The 17,225-nt window shown below is 45.4% G+C and overlaps 2 protein-coding genes across 2 annotated transcripts; both read left to right on the forward strand.

Annotated features, from left to right (window-relative positions):
• The first annotated feature begins 308 nt into the window (after window positions 1–308).
• Window positions 309–5,975, forward strand: LOC306958836 (glutathione S-transferase-like). Its single transcript, XM_079550422.1, has 6 exons — window positions 309–410; window positions 1,510–1,561; window positions 2,524–2,656; window positions 3,356–3,497; window positions 4,395–4,526; window positions 5,691–5,975. The coding sequence occupies exons 1-6, from the start codon at window positions 324–326 to the stop codon at window positions 5,808–5,810; spliced, it is 666 nt and encodes a 221-aa protein (XP_079406548.1). The 5' UTR covers window positions 309–323; the 3' UTR covers window positions 5,811–5,975.
• Window positions 5,976–11,781: 5,806 nt separating this feature from the next.
• LOC306958835 (glutathione S-transferase-like) lies at window positions 11,782–17,225 on the forward strand. The gene is made up of 6 exons (XM_079550421.1): window positions 11,782–11,883; window positions 12,983–13,034; window positions 13,997–14,129; window positions 14,829–14,970; window positions 15,644–15,775; window positions 16,941–17,225. Exons 1-6 carry the CDS (start codon window positions 11,797–11,799, stop codon window positions 17,058–17,060), a joined length of 666 nt encoding a protein of 221 aa, XP_079406547.1. The 5' UTR covers window positions 11,782–11,796; the 3' UTR covers window positions 17,061–17,225.

Genomic DNA, 17,225 nt, shown 5'->3' on the forward strand with positions numbered 1-17,225 from the left:
TGCACCAGAGGAGTTTCAGGTTAGGAAAGCAGGTCCAGATATTAGGAAAACAATTTATTCTCAGCCATAACAGTGAGGTATTAGAACAGGCTGCCCAGGGAAGAGGCGCACTCACAGTCCCTGCAGGTGTTCAAGAAGAGCACAGATGTAGCACTGAGGGACGTGGTTAGAGGGTGTATGGGGATTGCTGAGTCACTGGTTTAAAAGAAGACAACTTTGAGCGGTGCTTGAGAACCCGTTGGAGATTGATGAACAGATTCTGATCCTGCTTGATTTGTGATAGTCCTTTGTTTTATCTATCAGGAAATCAGATACGTCGAGACATGTCTGGGAAGCCAGTTCTGCACTATGTCAGTGTACGAGGCCGAATGGAACCAGTGAAGTGGCTACTAGCAGCTGCTGGAGTTGAGGTTTGTATATGGTTGTTATACTAAGAGCACGTGACAAACACTCGTTTATAGTATTCTTTATTAATAATGGGACATACCAGCAGTTTCAGATTCTCCCTTTAATGCACTGCACAACCAGAACCAAGCCTGTGATGACAAAGTTCCTGTTTCTCTTCCAAGCATCGTGTGTCAGTCCCACTGTTAGCATTGTACATCCTTGTCCCTGGTGAGAAGTGAAAGAAATGAGTTAAAACCACAGCACAGCAGAACTTGTCTCCTCCGGTCTGAGGAGATGAGTCCTTCAATTTCTGATGGCCTCTAGTTTGTTCTCAGTGTCCAAAATAGCTTATATTTATATTAGTGCTGGTATCAGTGTAGGAGGACTGCTCTGAAAGTAATGCCCCTTTTTTTATTATGTTTGCCCATGATGTCAGAGGTGGATTTTGTTGTTGTGGCAGTGGAGGTTGAATGTTCCTGGCAATATTTCATTCCATGTTGTTGCTGGGAGAAAGATGTCAGACTGCCCCTCTGCTGCCACCATGGCATCCGCCGTCAATGTGCGTATGAAGGAAAGGTGTGGAATTGAATTCCCCCATGCAGAAAAAATGGTGCCCATTGGCACTGACCAGTGCTTTCTGAATAGTTATGGAGGCTAAATAGTGGATGTGAGCACAGCAATGAGCTTCAGCAGTTTTCAACAGTGATGTGGAAGACTAGCCATATTTCAGATGGTCGTGCATATTTTTACTAACAAGGCATGCAGACTCTTGTTCATCACTGAGGAAAACTCACAGCTAATGATGGTGACTGTTTTGAAGTGCAGTGTTATCTTGGTGATATTTTATTCTACTAAACAGTGTTCTTCTGCTCTTTATATGAATTGCAGTTTCCATGGGGGGGAGGAGGGAATGGAGGCAACACTTTTGGAGCAACCTTAGCATGCCCAGAAGATCTATGAATGGAATGGCAGAGGTATTAGGAGACAATATGGCAAAGGCTAGCTAATTCCTTAAAACCCGATTTGGCATTTCTGCTGCATTGTGTTTGGGCCCTTGTGTCATCACGAGCAGAAGTTAAAACATGAAATCAGAATACAATTTTTCTTCTGTATTCCCTGCAGTTTGAAGAAAGATTTGTGGAAACAAAGGAAGATCTCCGAAAGTTAAGGACAGGTAATTTTCCTTTAGTTTTTTAATAATTCAATAATAATGATGATTAGAATTTGTTTGTCCTAGATCACGAGAGTTAACTTTTGTTTCTTGGAAAACCTAGATTGGCTGGTACAGACAGACAGACATGTGCTGTAGTAAGCATCACCTCAGGGTCCATCTGGCACAACTCCTGCTCAAGCAGGGATACCCAGAGTAGGTCCCCAGGACCACATCCAGGCAGCTTTTGAAGATCTCCAAGGAAGAGACTCCACAGACTCTGGGCAAACTCTGCCAGCACCCCATGACCCACACAGTAACTGTGTTTCCTGGTGTTCACGTGGCACCTTCTCTGTATCAGTATGAACCCATTGCCAGTTACCCCATGTCTGTGCATTTTCTCCAGTCACATCATCATGAAATTCATTCATATTTTAGGCTGCCCACAAAGCTGTTGTTTGATAATCTGTATGGAGCCAGAGTTCTAGATTTCTGAGTTTAACCTGCACAGGTGTGGTCCTGTTTTCCTTGCAGCGACTCACATTGCCCTCTATAGATTCCATTGCTGTGAGCATGGTTTCTCCAAACCAAATTACGCATCTGTGGTCATTGCTTGTCTTTTCAAAGATATCTAACTCAGAGTGGCATTTGCCATCCTGATCTTCCTCAGGAAGGGATTTACCCAACTACAGTCTCATATCAAGTTGTATTTAGCTCTTGCACTAATCATGGGAAACACCAACCGTTATTTGGCCAATGTAAAGTCAGTGTAGGAGTCACAAAGACATATTGATGTGTATATTAACACTAAACATGAACATAAATATTAACAGTAGTCCAGGTTTCCAAAGTACTTTTCCCACATTGTATAAGGAGATTGAGGAAGCATGCCACAAATGAAAAACAACATTGGTTATTTTCCTGTGTCCCCATAGATGGTCTTCGGTCACAGATGCTCAGCATCTCCTTATCTTCTTCTTCCCCAGATGGATCCCTGCTGTTCCAGCAAGTGCCCATGGTGGAGATTGATGGGATGAAGTTGGTGCAGACCAGAGCCATCCTCAACTACATAGCAGGGAAATACAATCTCTACGGGAAAGACCTGAAGGAGAGAGCCCTGTACTGTACCAGTACTACCTTTGTTAGCTTGTAGCTGGTGCTGCTTTTCTGTGTGACACAAGAATATCTCTGCGTACATGTAACTCACAAGAAGTTTAGATTCAGGGAGTTTTCTTAGAGCATGTGTTGACCGTGAGTGCAGGTGATGTGTACAATAGCAATAAATAGGTAGATAGGATAAGAAGAAAAGCAGCAGGGAGTTTCTGAAGATCAGAGATCAGTGCTTTGTCAGGGAAAAAAAAAAAAGCACTGGCATTCCATGGTTTAACCTGAAGATTGTTAATAGGCTATTCTGTACATTATTCAATAGAGGTCAGACATTCACTCAGGGAGGTGGTGGAGTCACTGTCCCTGGCAGTGTTCAAAAGGTGTATGGATGAGGAGCTACGAGATATGGTTTAGTAGCTTGTGGTAGCATTGGGAATGGGAGGATGGTTGGACTAGAGAATCTTGTAGGTCTTTTCCAACCTTGTGATTCTATGATTTCAGGACATTTATTAGTAATTGTATAAACACACATGCCAATTCTTTAATTGGGTTTGAAAAGAATTACATGCTGAGAAGTATTATATATGAGAAGTATTACTCCTGTTGAAAAAAGAAGGAGCACAGCCTTTTACTGTTGGGTTCAAGCTAGTTTCTTTTGTGCTATTCAGATCTCCTATATTTGATTTGACCAACTGCATCTGTTCCTTTCAGAATTGACATGTATGTGGAAGCAATGGCAGATCTGTATGATATAATCATGAACCATGACTTCAAACCAGCTAATGAAAAGGAGAAAGATCTTGCAAATATTATGGACAAGGCCACAAACAGATACTTACCAGTCTTTGAGAAGGTACGTGGCAATGATTTAGTAGCTTAATTAATATTGTTTTCCTGAAACTTCATTCCTGGTCTACACAATCTTTTTATTCAGACAAAAGGAAAGGAAAAATTCCATGTAAATGCTTTGGCTGTGGTGGGAGTGAGATAAGGCTGGAGACAGAACACCTCAGAGGAGACAGAAGACACTGCAGATCTAGGAGATATGCAGAGCTGCATCAACCCAGGACACACTGAGTTCCACAGATGTCCATGTTTCAGTCTGCATTTGTTTCAGAAAAAAGCCACAGTAGCACTGGGCTCTACCTGAAGCCTCCTCCTGAAGCACAGGACCCTCTGACCAAACATGCATTAGAAGCATTGCAGCACACATACAGAAGAAGGATTGCAGGCCCTTTTGTAATTGAAAAAGGAAAAAAAGGGAGATGGTGAGCTGGAAGCGGGGTGTCAAGAAACTGAGGCACGGGCTACATGCAGAGAGCCCCAGTGCAATATTCCCCCAACTGAAGCAGAAACAGGTGAGAAATAAGGGAGCTACCCATCATTTGAAAGAGACCAAGATCTCCTACAATGGCCTGGGCTGAATTCATGTCTCTTGCAAATTTTGTACAGTGCTGGTTGTGTTCCATGATGTGTAGACCAACACTGAGAGAGGAAGTGCTCAATTACAGGGGCTACAGAATGGAAGGCAAGAGGGCTAGTCCTCAGCTGCCAGGAAAAAGAGAAGAAAAGCTGTAGAAGGGAAAGGACAGATGTAGAATGGCTGTGATGACAGAGTGGTGATCTGCTTGCAGTACAGATGTTCTCATTACTTCTTCTTACTTCAGGGACAATTCCATGAGAGAAAGACTTGAAGTAACATTAAGTGGCATGCCTACATATCAAACCTGCTTCTATTCTATGTTTCTAGGTTTTGAATGACCATGGGCATGACTTTCTTGTTGGCAACAAGATGAGCAGAGCGGATGTGAATTTACTGGAAACCATTTTAATGGTGGAAGAGTTCAAGCCTGATGCACTTGCAAAATTTCCTCTCTTGCAGGTAATTGCATGGACAGTTTTAAAGGAAATAAACCACAGCAGAACACTGATTTAAACTGGTTGAGAAAATACGGGTTTGGGTGGCTAAGAAAAGTCAAATACCCTAAGTGGTACTGGCCAGCCTGAAATACTGATAGTTATGGTGTCACTTCAGCCACCAGGGTATTGAAATGTATAGTAGGTTGAAGCATAGATTCCTAAAATCCCTTAATACCTTGAGTTTGAATAGAATCACAAGAGCTCCTGATTCCAGCTCCTGGCTCCACAGAGGATCACCTGAAATTCAACCCATTGTCTGAAATCAAACACTCCTTGAACTCAGGCCCACTGCCCTGGGCTGCCTGTTCCATGCCCATTGCCCTCTGGTGAAGAACCTTTTTTAAATTCCCAGCCTGACCCTGGCTGGAGAGATTCCCCATGCCATTCCCTCCGGCCCTGCTGCTGTCACAGAGCAGAGCTCAGCACTGCAACTGCTACTTGTAGGGAGCTGCAGGGCCATAAAGTCCTCCTATCTCTTGCTCTCCAGATACTTTGCCATTTGTGTAGCCCCATGTGGATGCTGTAAGAGGTTTATGTCCTTCTTACATTGTGGCAGCCAAACCTGCACACAGTGCTGGAGGTGAGGCCGCACAGCACAGAGCAGAGCAGGACAACCCCTCCCCTCTCCCAGAGGCAGCGCTGGGCCTGAGGCACCGCAAGGTGCGTTGGCCCTTTGGGCTGCCAGGCACACTGCTGGCTTTGTCCAACATGTCATCAACTTCATCATCAGTGGGAATTACAGACCCCTTTTCTTTGGGCTGCTCTCCAGCCTCTCTACTCCCACTCTACATACCAATAATCTGATGTTGCCACATCTCAGGTGCAAAATCCAGCATTCATTCACTCATGTTAAACTCTGTAGTGGGCTACTACCAGCCTTCCAGTTTTTTGGGAGCTCTCTCTGCAAGGTCTCCCCACCTCTTGGAGTGTCAAGTGCTCCTTTAACTTTGGATCGTCCATAAACCTACTTAGGATGCGTCTGAGTTCTGCATTTGCATCATTTATAAACACTCTAAAGAGAAATGGCCCCAAAATGCAGCCACCAGGCTCATGTAACCCAATGTACTGTTACTCTGAGAGTTGCCATTGGTCTTAAGCGTAATGATGTTTTCTTTTTGTTTTGTAGAGTTTTAAAGCAAGAATGAGCAATATCCCCAGCATCAAGAAATTCCTGCAGCCTGGCAGCCCAAGGAAACCACCTCTACAGGAAAAAGACATACCAAACCTGCTAGCAATTTTCAGTTGAGCAGCAGCCTAAGCACAGTGTAACTCCATTCCATTGTCTGTGGCATTCCTGAGAAGCAAAGTGAAATTAATGAAATTAGTTTCACAAGTTTTGTATGCACATTGGCAGGTGAAATGTTAACTCAGTTGTCTCAAATTTAACAAATTGCTTTAAATGCTTAAAGATTTCCAGAAATAAAGTTGACGTTTAAATGTTCGTTCAGTGACTCCTTGCTGCTACTGACTCACCTGAGGGCTCTCCTGTTCTCTCTTACTGGTGATTCCTAGCATTGCTGGAATACGTAGGAGCTTAGCCTGAACAGTGGACAACGTGCCTGTCCTGGAAAGAGCTTGGCAGAACCTGCAGGTTCTGGCCTAAGGGAGATGAACTGTTTGAATTCAGCTTTCCTCTGAACTGAGCTGTTCCTCGGCTTGGTGTACGTTGGGATCGTGGTTCTGCTGCACTTCTGTTTTGTCAGTAGCATTTCAGCCTCTTGTACGCCTGCTTCTCCAATACCTCCTTTAGCAAACTCAGCTGTGGCTGCCTGCCATGAGCACTCGATTGAAAGAGGAATGCTTGAGGGCAGCTGTAGAGTTGAGAAGCTGTTATGGCTGAGGAAGGAGGTGTCTGCCTGGCCTCAGGCAGTAGCAGGGCCCTGACACAGGTAGCTTTGCCTTGACTGCTGCCAGCTGATAGTGAACTCAGTTTTGAGCTGTGTGTGACAGTCCCTGAAATCCAGCTGTACTGAGAGGCCAGCAAGGAAGTGGAGTACGTAACTCCGTGCTCAGCTCGTCACCCACGTGTGTGTGTAAACGCAGCAGCAGAAACCAGAAAGATGTGGATGTTGTAGCGCTGCCAGCGTGAAGCTGGGCCACCTCCAGGCCCTGAAGCTCCTGCTATCGCCACCTGCTTTTAGCTAAGCCTCTTTCCAAGGGCTGCCCCGGCCCTGCGCTTTGGGTTTTTGATGAAAGCCCTGTTGATACCTCGCTGGCGCCGAGCTGACCGCCGAGCAGCGCTCCCACCGAGCCGAAGCCGTTTCAGCTTCTCATGCGCCCCACCCCTCAGCACCCGGCAGCACGGAGCCTCCCGGGGCCGCCCACGTCCGGCACGGGACTCCAGGACGGGTCTGGAGCTGCGGGGCTGCAGCGGCGGTACAGGGAGCGGTCAGCTGTAGCGGCGGCTTCAGCGGCGGCTTCAGCGGCGGTACTGGCGGCGGGTGGTGCGAAGGGCTCGGGCCGAGCCGAGCTTTGGGGAGGCGGCCAGACTGGGGGTTCCGGCCGAGGGAGCAGTCCGCCAGGGCAGCGGCGCTGGGAGCGGGACATACTGGGCTGGGGCCGCGGGGACAGGGCAGCAGATGTGGGCGGTTCGTGACTCTCTTTGGGCCCAGCAGTGCTGCTCAGGAAAGGTACACGTTTGCTACGCAGATGTGAGTCGATGCTTTCCAAGGAGGTGTGTTGCAGAGCGGTAACAGAATCCGTTCAGCACGGTGCCAGCACAGTAGGTGTTGAGCCCAAAGCCCAGAGCTGGTCCCTCAGCGGTGCCGTTGCTGGAAGATCTCTGCTCTTCCTCTCGTGCCCCAGAGCTTCAGGCCTTGGCCGGCGTGTGAGGGAGCTGTGATGGACAAGTGCAGCCTGGTACAGGGGTTCTTTTGCTGACGCTGGCGAGCGTGGCTTTGGCTGGGTTGCTTTTTACCAGCTGTCCCTGTGCTTTGGGGAAGGTCAGGGAAGTTTTCTCTTTCTGCTTAGCTAGCCTGCCCTTGTAGTGCATTTCCCAGCCTGTACGCACAAGTTGGAGGTTGCAGTGCTCGTCCAGTGCTGGTCCATGGTGTGAGGGCCCCGAGTGCAGCTCTGTCCTCAGCCTATTTCTGGAGCACCATGGAATGAAGTAATTCTGAAAGAAATGCTGTTTGGGAGCACTACTTTTATTGGAGTAGTGCAAGTCATCCCCTTAGAGGAGAGAGAAATAGAGCATAGATTGTGGTCTTCTGTGTGTGCATGCAATGTAGCCGTAACTTGGCACTTTCCTAAATAGCTTATGGCTGTTGAGGTATTTGTTAGGCATCAAGCAGCTCCAGTTCAATTTGTCAAGACTTTATCAGGTCCTTCTTATCAAGCACCTATTTATGTGAAAGGAGAACTTTGCTGAAGGAGACTGAAATGTCTGGAATCCCCAGGGCGCAAGCTGTTAGCTGAGCAGAGGTTTGGAGCCCCTGTTGCTTGGGCAGAGTTCTGCAAAGCCTGGGCTCTTCCTCATAGAGCATGTTGAAGATAGCACCCAACATAATGAGCTTCCGAGGACATGGGTGTTTCTGTACTCAAAGTCAGACCGTTTATTGCCAAGAAGACCCAAACCGTAACTGCAAGCTAAGCAGCAGAGAGAAAGGGAGCAAGCTAGAGAGAAGAAAATCTCAAAGCAGGGGATGTGCTCCTGAGGAGAGAGTCGTGATATGAATGTGCAGAGAGAGCTTTAAAGGCAACAGTGAGCAGGTAACTCCCTGGAGCTATGTTACTGATAACTGCAGGGCTATTTGTGCAAACTTATCCTTGAGTGTAAAAGATTGTTTGGTTAATATCTACCCAGCTGGATTATGAAGGTGGAAGTCATGAGAAATGTGTTGTGGGATTGAATGTGTGAGTTGCATTTTAGGTGTGCTGAACACATGGAGTGACAGTTCAGAAAATCCAAGAAGTCCCCAGGTGGTGTGAATGATACAGAACACCAGATGTGTGCTTTGTGTGTGCAACAAGGCAGGGCCGGGCATATCCCTGCAGGTCTCCTTAGTCACAGCTGAAGCTCCCTTCCCTACATTCCCTCCTCCTCCTATCAATACAGTAACACAGTGCAGTTTGTGCATGCACCAGTTTCCCTTACATTTTAAAGACTGGCTTGGATTTTTGAGCATAGCTCCAGCCCAAGCCAAGGGAATTCTGACACATTTTATGGGAGAGGAAAACTGACAAGGTTTGATGATGCAAAACATTCTTACGCTTGCTCAGGAGATCAGTATTGTATGTGAGAAACCAGTTATTACATAGATCTGTGTTATTATTTTAAAGGAAGACCCCGGTGGGAACGGGGTGGTGGCCAGCAGCAGCACCAGTGCTGAATATTCTCTCTGTTAAGTTATTAAGGTATATATTAGAGATTTCCCCTAGCTTTTCCACCTGATTGTTCATCTGAAGAGAGAAGTACTTAAAAATCAGATGCCTTCACACATGACAGATTTTGACTTTTTGAGTGCATTCAGCTGGCATCGGTTTGGGTATTTAACGTGATTCAAGTGTTTGATGAAGGTTTCCTCCTACCCATATTTAGGTCTACTGAATGGAGAGCAGCAGGAAATCTGTGCTGTCCATCACCATCTGTGAGGAGCACCAGAAGGAGCAAGCCCTGTACTGTAACAGCTCAATTCTTTAACTACAGCTCATTCTCCCTCTCTGTAATAGCAGAATAATGTCCTGGCCCACATTCAAGCCTGGGGTGATTCAGCACTTTTTCACAAAGCACACTGACCTTTGGTGCGTGTGTTGCCTACAGATTAAACAGGAAATTAGACAGGAGGTTTTGGGCAAAGGAGATCATACGATACTAAACTCTTCTGACTTACAGCAGCTCTGATTACTGTTAGTAGCAAATTGCAATACAGTGAAAATGGGAAGTATAAGATTTGTTTCTGTCACACTTGTCCAACACGATGGTGACCTCTCACAAGTGTTACGTATGTGCACTGTTGGCATTACTTTATTGACTATTGTAGGTAATAAGTGATTAAAAGTAAATGTCTTAATTGCTTAAGATACGGTGTTTCCCAACAGCGGAGAAATATCTGCAGTTTGCTTTGTAGGAGAGGTTAAAAGCTCCATAACCTCAGGACAAAGCTGCTGAGAGCTCAGAGCGAGTTCCAGTCTGTGCAAGGTAAGCTTTTTGGCTTTTGGATTTGCCTAGGGAATTGGTGTACTTGATGCTAAAGTCAGTGGATGGATTTTATGGATTAAATGCCATCAGGTGCGTTCTTTGCTAACGTGGCATACAGAATGAAGAGAGATCAGCTTAGATCTCAGAAGTGTGAAGCGGTTGCTGTTCTAGAGACAATGGCATGCTGCTTACAAGGGGGATATGTTTTGTTGTAGCCATTTGCTTTCTGCTGCAGTTCATACTTCAGCTTGTTTGTTGACTTGTTTTTCACAATCGTGACATGAATATAAAGTGGGTGCTGCCTACACTGTTGCTGTTTGCTGTGCCCTGGTTCTGAATGGGGCAGGTGCCCACGTGCCTGGAGACAATTATTTCTTTAAATCCCAGCATGAGCTGGAGTAGAACCGAGCAGGGATTTCTCTGTGGCTCTGCCTGTGCTGATGGACAGCAAGATGTTAGCCAAAACAAAATTGGGCACTGGCCTAAAGAAAGTAGAGGAACAGAGACTTATTAAATTGAGTGCAGTGCTGGGAACGATAAGGTAAAGTCTTTGTCCTTCCCCCCAGTCCTTATCCATAAGGAACTGAGGAGCAGAGAGGTCCAGGAAGGCTGGACATTGCTCAAAAATGAAATTCTAAAGTCACAGGAACAAAGTGTCCCCCTATGCCATAAGATGAGCTGGTGGGGAAGAAGGCCAGCCTATCTTATCAGGGAACTTTTGCTGAGACTCCAGGAAAAAAAGACAGTTCTCTACCTTGTAAAGGAGGAATCTCCATCCTTTAGTGGATGTGACAGGCAACATTACCAGTGAGGGTGAGAAAAAGTCTGAGGATTTTAATACCTTCTTTATTTCTGTCTTCAATAGTCAGAGCAGTTATGGGCAGAGTACTGAGCCCTGTGAGCTGGAAGACCAAGATGGGGAGCAGCATAAAGCCCCAGAATTCAGGAGGAAGTGGTTAGCAACCTGCAGGTCCCCTGCACTGTTTCAAGTCCATGGAGCCAGAAGGTAGCCACCTGAGGTTATGGAGGAAGTTAGTGGAACAGCTTGTCAAGCTGCTTTTAGTTGTTTCTCAGCTGTTCTGGACAACCAGGGATGTTCCAGAAGCCTGAAGGCTTGTAGGGTGATGCTTAGGATCTACTAGAAGGGTTGGAAAGATGATCCAGCAAACTGTAGTTCCGTCTGCCTGACCTCTGTATCAGGGAAGGTCACAGAGCAGCTTAAGTTCTATCACATGGCTTGTTCTGGACAAGGAAGGATTCAGGCATAAACTGCAAGAGTTCATGTAAGCAACATCCTGCTTGACCAACCTGCTCTCTTTCTATGACCAAGTGACATGCCAAGAGGATGAGGGAAAGTCTGTGAATATGGTCTACCTGGTCTTCAGTGAAGGCTTTGACAGTCTCTCAGTGGTGAAGCTGGCAATCCATTGCTTGGACAGACATACACTGTGCTGGTTAAAGAAGAGGCTGGGTGTCCGGACCCAGAGAGTGCTGCTGAATGGAGATAATGCAGTGTTGAGATTTGGGTCCCTCCCTGTAACAAACACACTGAGTCCCTGGAGCACATCCAGATAATTCCAGTGAAACTGTGGAGGGTGTGGAGCACAAGTGTTATGAGGAGCAGCAGAGGGAATGGGGTTGTGTGGTCTGGAGCAGAGGAGGCTCAGGGGAGACCTTATTGCCTTGAACACCAGAGGAGGTTGTTGCGTGGTGGGGGTCGGCCTCTTCTCCACGGTCATAATTGACAGGGCAAGGTGCTGGCCTCAAGTTGCACCAGAGGAGTTTCAGGTTAGGAAAGCAGGTCCAGATATTAGGAAAACAATTTATTCTCAGCCATAACAGTGAGGTATTAGAACAGGCTGCCCAGGGAAGAGGCGCACTCACAGTCCCTGCAGGTGTTCAAGAAGAGCACAGATGTAGCACTGAGGGACGTGGTTAGAGGGTGTATGGGGATTGCTGAGTCACTGGTTTAAAAGAAGACAACTTTGAGCGGTGCTTGAGAACCCGTTGGAGATTGATGAACAGATTCTGATCCTGCTTGATTTGTGATAGTCCTTTGTTTTATCTATCAGGAAATCAGATACGTCGAGACATGTCTGGGAAGCCAGTTCTGCACTATGTCAGTGTACGAGGCCGAATGGAACCAGTGAAGTGGCTACTAGCAGCTGCTGGAGTTGAGGTTTGTATATGGTTGTTATACTAAGAGCACGTGACAAACACTCGTTTATAGTATTCTTTATTAATAATGGGACATACCAGCAGTTTCAGATTCTCCCTTTAATGCACTGCACAACCAGAACCAAGCCTGTGATGACAAAGTTCCTGTTTCTCTTCCAAGCATCGTGTGTCAGTCCCACTGTTAGCATTGTACATCCTTGTCCCTGGTGAGAAGTGAAAGAAATGAGTTAAAACCACAGCACAGCAGAACTTGTCTCCTCCGGTCTGAGGAGATGAGTCCTTCAATTTCTGATGGCCTCTAGTTTGTTCTCAGTGTCCAAAATAGCTTATATTTATATTAGTGCTGGTATCAGTGTAGGAGGACTGCTCTGAAAGTAATGCCCCTTTTTTTATTATGTTTGCCCATGATGTCAGAGGTGGATTTTGTTGTTGTGGCAGTGGAGGTTGAATGTTCCTGGCAATATTTCATTCCATGTTGTTGCTGGGAGAAAGATGTCAGACTGCCCCTCTGCTGCCACCATGGCATCCGCCGTCAATGTGCGTATGAAGGAAAGGTGTGGAATTGAATTCCCCCATGCAGAAAAAATGGTGCCCATTGGCACTGACCAGTGCTTTCTGAATAGTTATGGAGGCTAAATAGTGGATGTGAGCACAGCAATGAGCTTCAGCAGTTTTCAACAGTGATGTGGAAGACTAGCCATATTTCAGATGGTCGTGCATATTTTTACTAACAAGGCATGCAGACTCTTGTTCATCACTGAGGAAAACTCACAGCTAATGATGGTGACTGTTTTGAAGTGCAGTGTTATCTTGGTGATATTTTATTCTACTAAACAGTGTTCTTCTGCTCTTTATATGAATTGCAGTTTCCATGGGGGGGAGGAGGGAATGGAGGCAACACTTTTGGAGCAACCTTAGCATGCCCAGAAGATCTATGAATGGAATGGCAGAGGTATTAGGAGACAATATGGCAAAGGCTAGCTAATTCCTTAAAACCCGATTTGGCATTTCTGCTGCATTGTGTTTGGGCCCTTGTGTCATCACGAGCAGAAGTTAAAACATGAAATCAGAATACAATTTTTCTTCTGTATTCCCTGCAGTTTGAAGAAAGATTTGTGGAAACAAAGGAAGATCTCCGAAAGTTAAGGACAGGTAATTTTCCTTTAGTTTTTTAATAATTCAATAATAATGATGATTAGAATTTGTTTGTCCTAGATCACGAGAGTTAACTTTTGTTTCTTGGAAAACCTAGATTGGCTGGTACAGACAGACAGACATGTGCTGTAGTAAGCATCACCTCAGGGTCCATCTGGCACAACTCCTGCTCAAGCAGGGATACCCAGAGTAGGTCCCCAGGACCACATCCAGGCAGCTTTTGAAGATCTCCAAGGAAGAGACTCCACAGACTCTGGGCAAACTCTGCCAGCACCCCATGACCCACACAGTAACTGTGTTTCCTGGTGTTCACGTGGCACCTTCTCTGTATCAGTATGAACCCATTGCCAGTTACCCCATGTCTGTGCATTTTCTCCAGTCACATCATCATGAAATTCATTCATATTTTAGGCTGCCCACAAAGCTGTTGTTTGATAATCTGTATGGAGCCAGAGTTCTAGATTTCTGAGTTTAACCTGCACAGGTGTGGTCCTGTTTTCCTTGCAGCGACTCACATTGCCCTCTATAGATTCCATTGCTGTGAGCATGGTTTCTCCAAACCAAATTACGCATCTGTGGTCATTGCTTGTCTTTTCAAAGATATCTAACTCAGAGTGGCATTTGCCATCCTGATCTTCCTCAGGAAGGGATTTACCCAACTACAGTCTCATATCAAGTTGTATTTAGCTCTTGCACTAATCATGGGAAACACCAACCGTTATTTGGCCAATGTAAAGTCAGTGTAGGAGTCACAAAGACATATTGATGTGTATATTAACTCTAAACATGAACATAAATATTAACAGTAGTCCAGGTTTCCAAAGTACTTTTCCCACATTGTATAAGGAGATTGAGGAAGCATGCCACAAATGAAAAACAACATTGGTTATTTTCCTGTGTCCCCATAGATGGTCTTCGGTCACAGATGCTCAGCATCTCCTTATCTTCTTCTTCCCCAGATGGATCCCTGCTGTTCCAGCAAGTGCCCATGGTGGAGATTGATGGGATGAAGTTGGTGCAGACCAGAGCCATCCTCAACTACATAGCAGGGAAATACAATCTCTACGGGAAAGACCTGAAGGAGAGAGCCCTGTACTGTACCAGTACTACCTTTGTTAGCTTGTAGCTGGTGCTGCTTTTCTGTGTGACACAAGAATATCTCTGCGTACATGTAACTCACAAGAAGTTTAGATTCAGGGAGTTTTCTTAGAGCATGTGTTGACCGTGAGTGCAGGTGATGTGTACAATAGCAATAAATAGGTGGATAGGATAAGAAGAAAGGCAGCAGGGAGTTTCTGAAGATCAGAGATCAGTGCTTTATCAGGGGAAAAAAAAAAAGCACTGGCATTCCATGGTTTAACCTGAAGATTGTTAATAGGCTATTCCGTACATTATTCAATAGAGGTCAGACATTCACTCAGGGAGGTGGTGGAGTCACTGTCCCTGGCAGTGTTCAAAAGGTGTATGGATGAGGAGCTACGAGATATGGTTTAGTAGCTTGTGGTAGCATTGGGAATGGGAGGATGGTTGGACTAGAGAATCTTGTAGGTCTTTTCCAACCTTGTGATTCTATGATTTCAGGATATTTATTAGAAATTGTATAAACACACATGCAAATTCTTTAATTGGGTTTGAAAAGGATTATATGCTGAGAAGTATTATATATGAGAAGTATTACTCCTGTTGAAAAAAGAAGGAGCACAGCCTTTTACTGTTGGGTTCAAGCTAGTTTCTTTTGTGCTATTCAGATCTCCTATATTTGATTTGACCAACTGGATCTGTTCCTTTCAGAATTGACATGTATGTGGAAGCAATGGCAGATCTGTATGAGTTAATCATGAACCATGACTACAAACCAGCTAATGAAAAGGAGAAAGATCTTGCAAATATTATGGACAAGGCCACAAATAGATACTTACCAGCCTTTGAGAAGGTACGTGGCAATGATTTAGTAGCTTAATTAATATTGTTTTCCTGAAACTTCATTCCTGGTCTACACAATCTTTTTATTCAGACAAAAGGAAAGGAAAAATTCCATGTAAATGCTTTGGCTGTGGTGGGAGTGAGATAAGGCTGGAGACAGAACACCTCAGAGGAGACAGAAGACACTGCAGATCTAGGAGATATGCAGAGCTGCATCAACCCAGGACACACTGAGTTCCACAGATGTCCATGTTTCAGTCTGCATTTGTTTCAGAAAAAAGCCACAGTAGCACTGGGTTCTACCTGAAGCCTCCTCCTGAAGCACAGGACCCTCTGACCAAACATGCATTAGAAGCATTGCAGCACACATACAGAAGAAGGATTGCAAGCCCTTTTACAATTGGAAAAGAAAGGAAAAGAAAAAAAAAAAAAAGGAGAAGATGGGTGAGCTTGGAAGCAGGATGTCAAGAAACAGCTGCCAGGAAAAAGAAAAAGAAAAGCTGTAGAAGGGAAAGGACAGATGTAGAATGGCTGTGATGACAGAGTGGTGATCTGCTTGCAGTACAGATGTTCTCATTACTTCTTCTTGCTTCAGGGACAATTCCATGAAAAAATGACCTTGCTTTAAGTAACAATAAGTGGCATGCCTACATATCACACCTGCTTCTGTTCCATGTTTCTAGGTTTTGAAAGACCATGGGCATGACTTTCTTGTTGGCAACAAGATGAGCAGAGCGGATGTGAATTTACTGGAAACCATTTTAGTGGTGGAAGAGTTCAAGGCTGATGCACTTGCAAAATTTCCTCTCTTGCAGGTAATTGCATAGACAGTTTTAACGGAAATAAACCACAGCAGAGCCACTGATTTAAACTGGTTGAGAAAATACGGGTTTGGGTGGCTAAGAAAAGTCAAATACTCTGAGTGGTACTGGCCAGCCTGAAATACTGATAGTTATGGTGTCACTTCAGCCACCAGGGTATTGAAATGTATAGTAGGTTGAAGCATAGATTCCTAAAATCCCTTAATACCTTGAGTTTGAATAGAGTCACAAGAGCTCCTGATTCCAGCTCCTGGCTCCACAGAGGATCACCTGAAATTCAACCCATTGTCTGAAATCAAACACTCCTTGAACTCAGGCCCACTGCCCTGGGCTGCCTGTTCCATGCCCATTGCCCTCTGGTGAAGAACCTTTTTTAAATTCCCAGCCTGACCCTGGCTGGAGAGATTCCCCATGCCATTCCCTCCGGCCCTGCTGCTGTCACAGAGCAGAGCTCAGCACTGCAGTTGCTCCTTGTAAGGAGCTGCAGGGCCATGAAGTCCTCCTATCTCTTGCTCTCCAAATACTTTGCCATTTGTGTAGCCCCATGTGGATGCTGTAAGAGGTTTATGTCCTTCTTACATTGTGGCAGCCAAACCTGCACACAGTGCTGGAGGTGAGGCCGCACAGCACAGAGCAGAGCAGGACAACCCCTCCCCTCTCCCAGAGGCAGCGCTGGGCCTGAGGCACCGCAAGGTGCGTTGGCCCTTTGGGCTGCCAGGCACACTGCTGGCTTTGTCCAACATGTCATCAACTTCATCATCAGTGGGAATTACAGACCCCTTTTCTTTGGGCTGCTCTCCAGCCTCTCTACTCCCACTCTACATACCAATAATCTGATGTTGCCACATCTCAGGTGCAAAATCCAGCATTCATTCACTCATGTTAAACTCTGTAGTGGGCTACTACCAGCCTTCCAGTTTTTTGGGAGCTCTCTCTGCAAGGTCTCCCCACCTCTTGGAGTGTCAAGTGCTCCTTTAACTTTGGATCGTCCATAAACCTACTTAGGATGCGTCTGAGTTCTGCATTTGCATCATTTATAAACACTCTAAAGAGAAATGGCCCCAAAATGCAGCCACCAGGCTCATGTAACCCAATGTACTGTTACTCTGAGAGTTGCCATTGGTCTTAAGCGTAATGATGTTTTCTTTTTGTTTTGTAGAGTTTTAAAGCAAGAATGAGCAATATCCCCAGCATCAAGAAATTCCTGCAGCCTGGCAGCCCAAGGAAACCACCTCTACAGGAAAAAGACATACCAAACCTGCTAGCAATTTTCAGTTGAGCAGCAGCCTAAGCACAGTGTAACTCCATTCCATTGTCTGTGGCATTCCTGAGAAGCAAAGTGAAATTAATGAAATTAGTTTCACAAGTTTTGTATGCACATTGGCAGGTGAAATGTTAACTCAGTTGTCTCAAATTTAACAAATTGCTTTAAATGCTTAAAGAT

The sequence above is a fragment of the Tetrao urogallus genome, assembly GCF_951394365.1.
Source record: "Tetrao urogallus genome assembly, chromosome: 2".
NCBI classification, from domain to species: domain Eukaryota; kingdom Metazoa; phylum Chordata; class Aves; order Galliformes; family Phasianidae; genus Tetrao; species Tetrao urogallus.

Excerpts from the sequence above, each read along its gene's own strand:
- LOC306958836 (XM_079550422.1), top strand. The coding sequence starts at position 324 with ATGTCTGGGAAGCCAGTTCTGCACTATGTCAGTGTACGAGGCCGAATG. Across the intron at positions 1,562-2,523 it reads TCTCCGAAAGTTAAGGACAG|ATGGATCCCTGCTGTTCCAG; the intron begins GTAATTTTCCTT and ends CTTCTTCCCCAG. Across the intron at positions 3,498-4,394 it reads ACTTACCAGTCTTTGAGAAG|GTTTTGAATGACCATGGGCA; the intron begins GTACGTGGCAAT and ends CTATGTTTCTAG.
- LOC306958835 (XM_079550421.1), top strand. The coding sequence starts at position 11,797 with ATGTCTGGGAAGCCAGTTCTGCACTATGTCAGTGTACGAGGCCGAATG. Across the intron at positions 14,130-14,828 it reads GACCTGAAGGAGAGAGCCCT|AATTGACATGTATGTGGAAG; the intron begins GTACTGTACCAG and ends TGTTCCTTTCAG. Across the intron at positions 14,971-15,643 it reads ACTTACCAGCCTTTGAGAAG|GTTTTGAAAGACCATGGGCA; the intron begins GTACGTGGCAAT and ends CCATGTTTCTAG.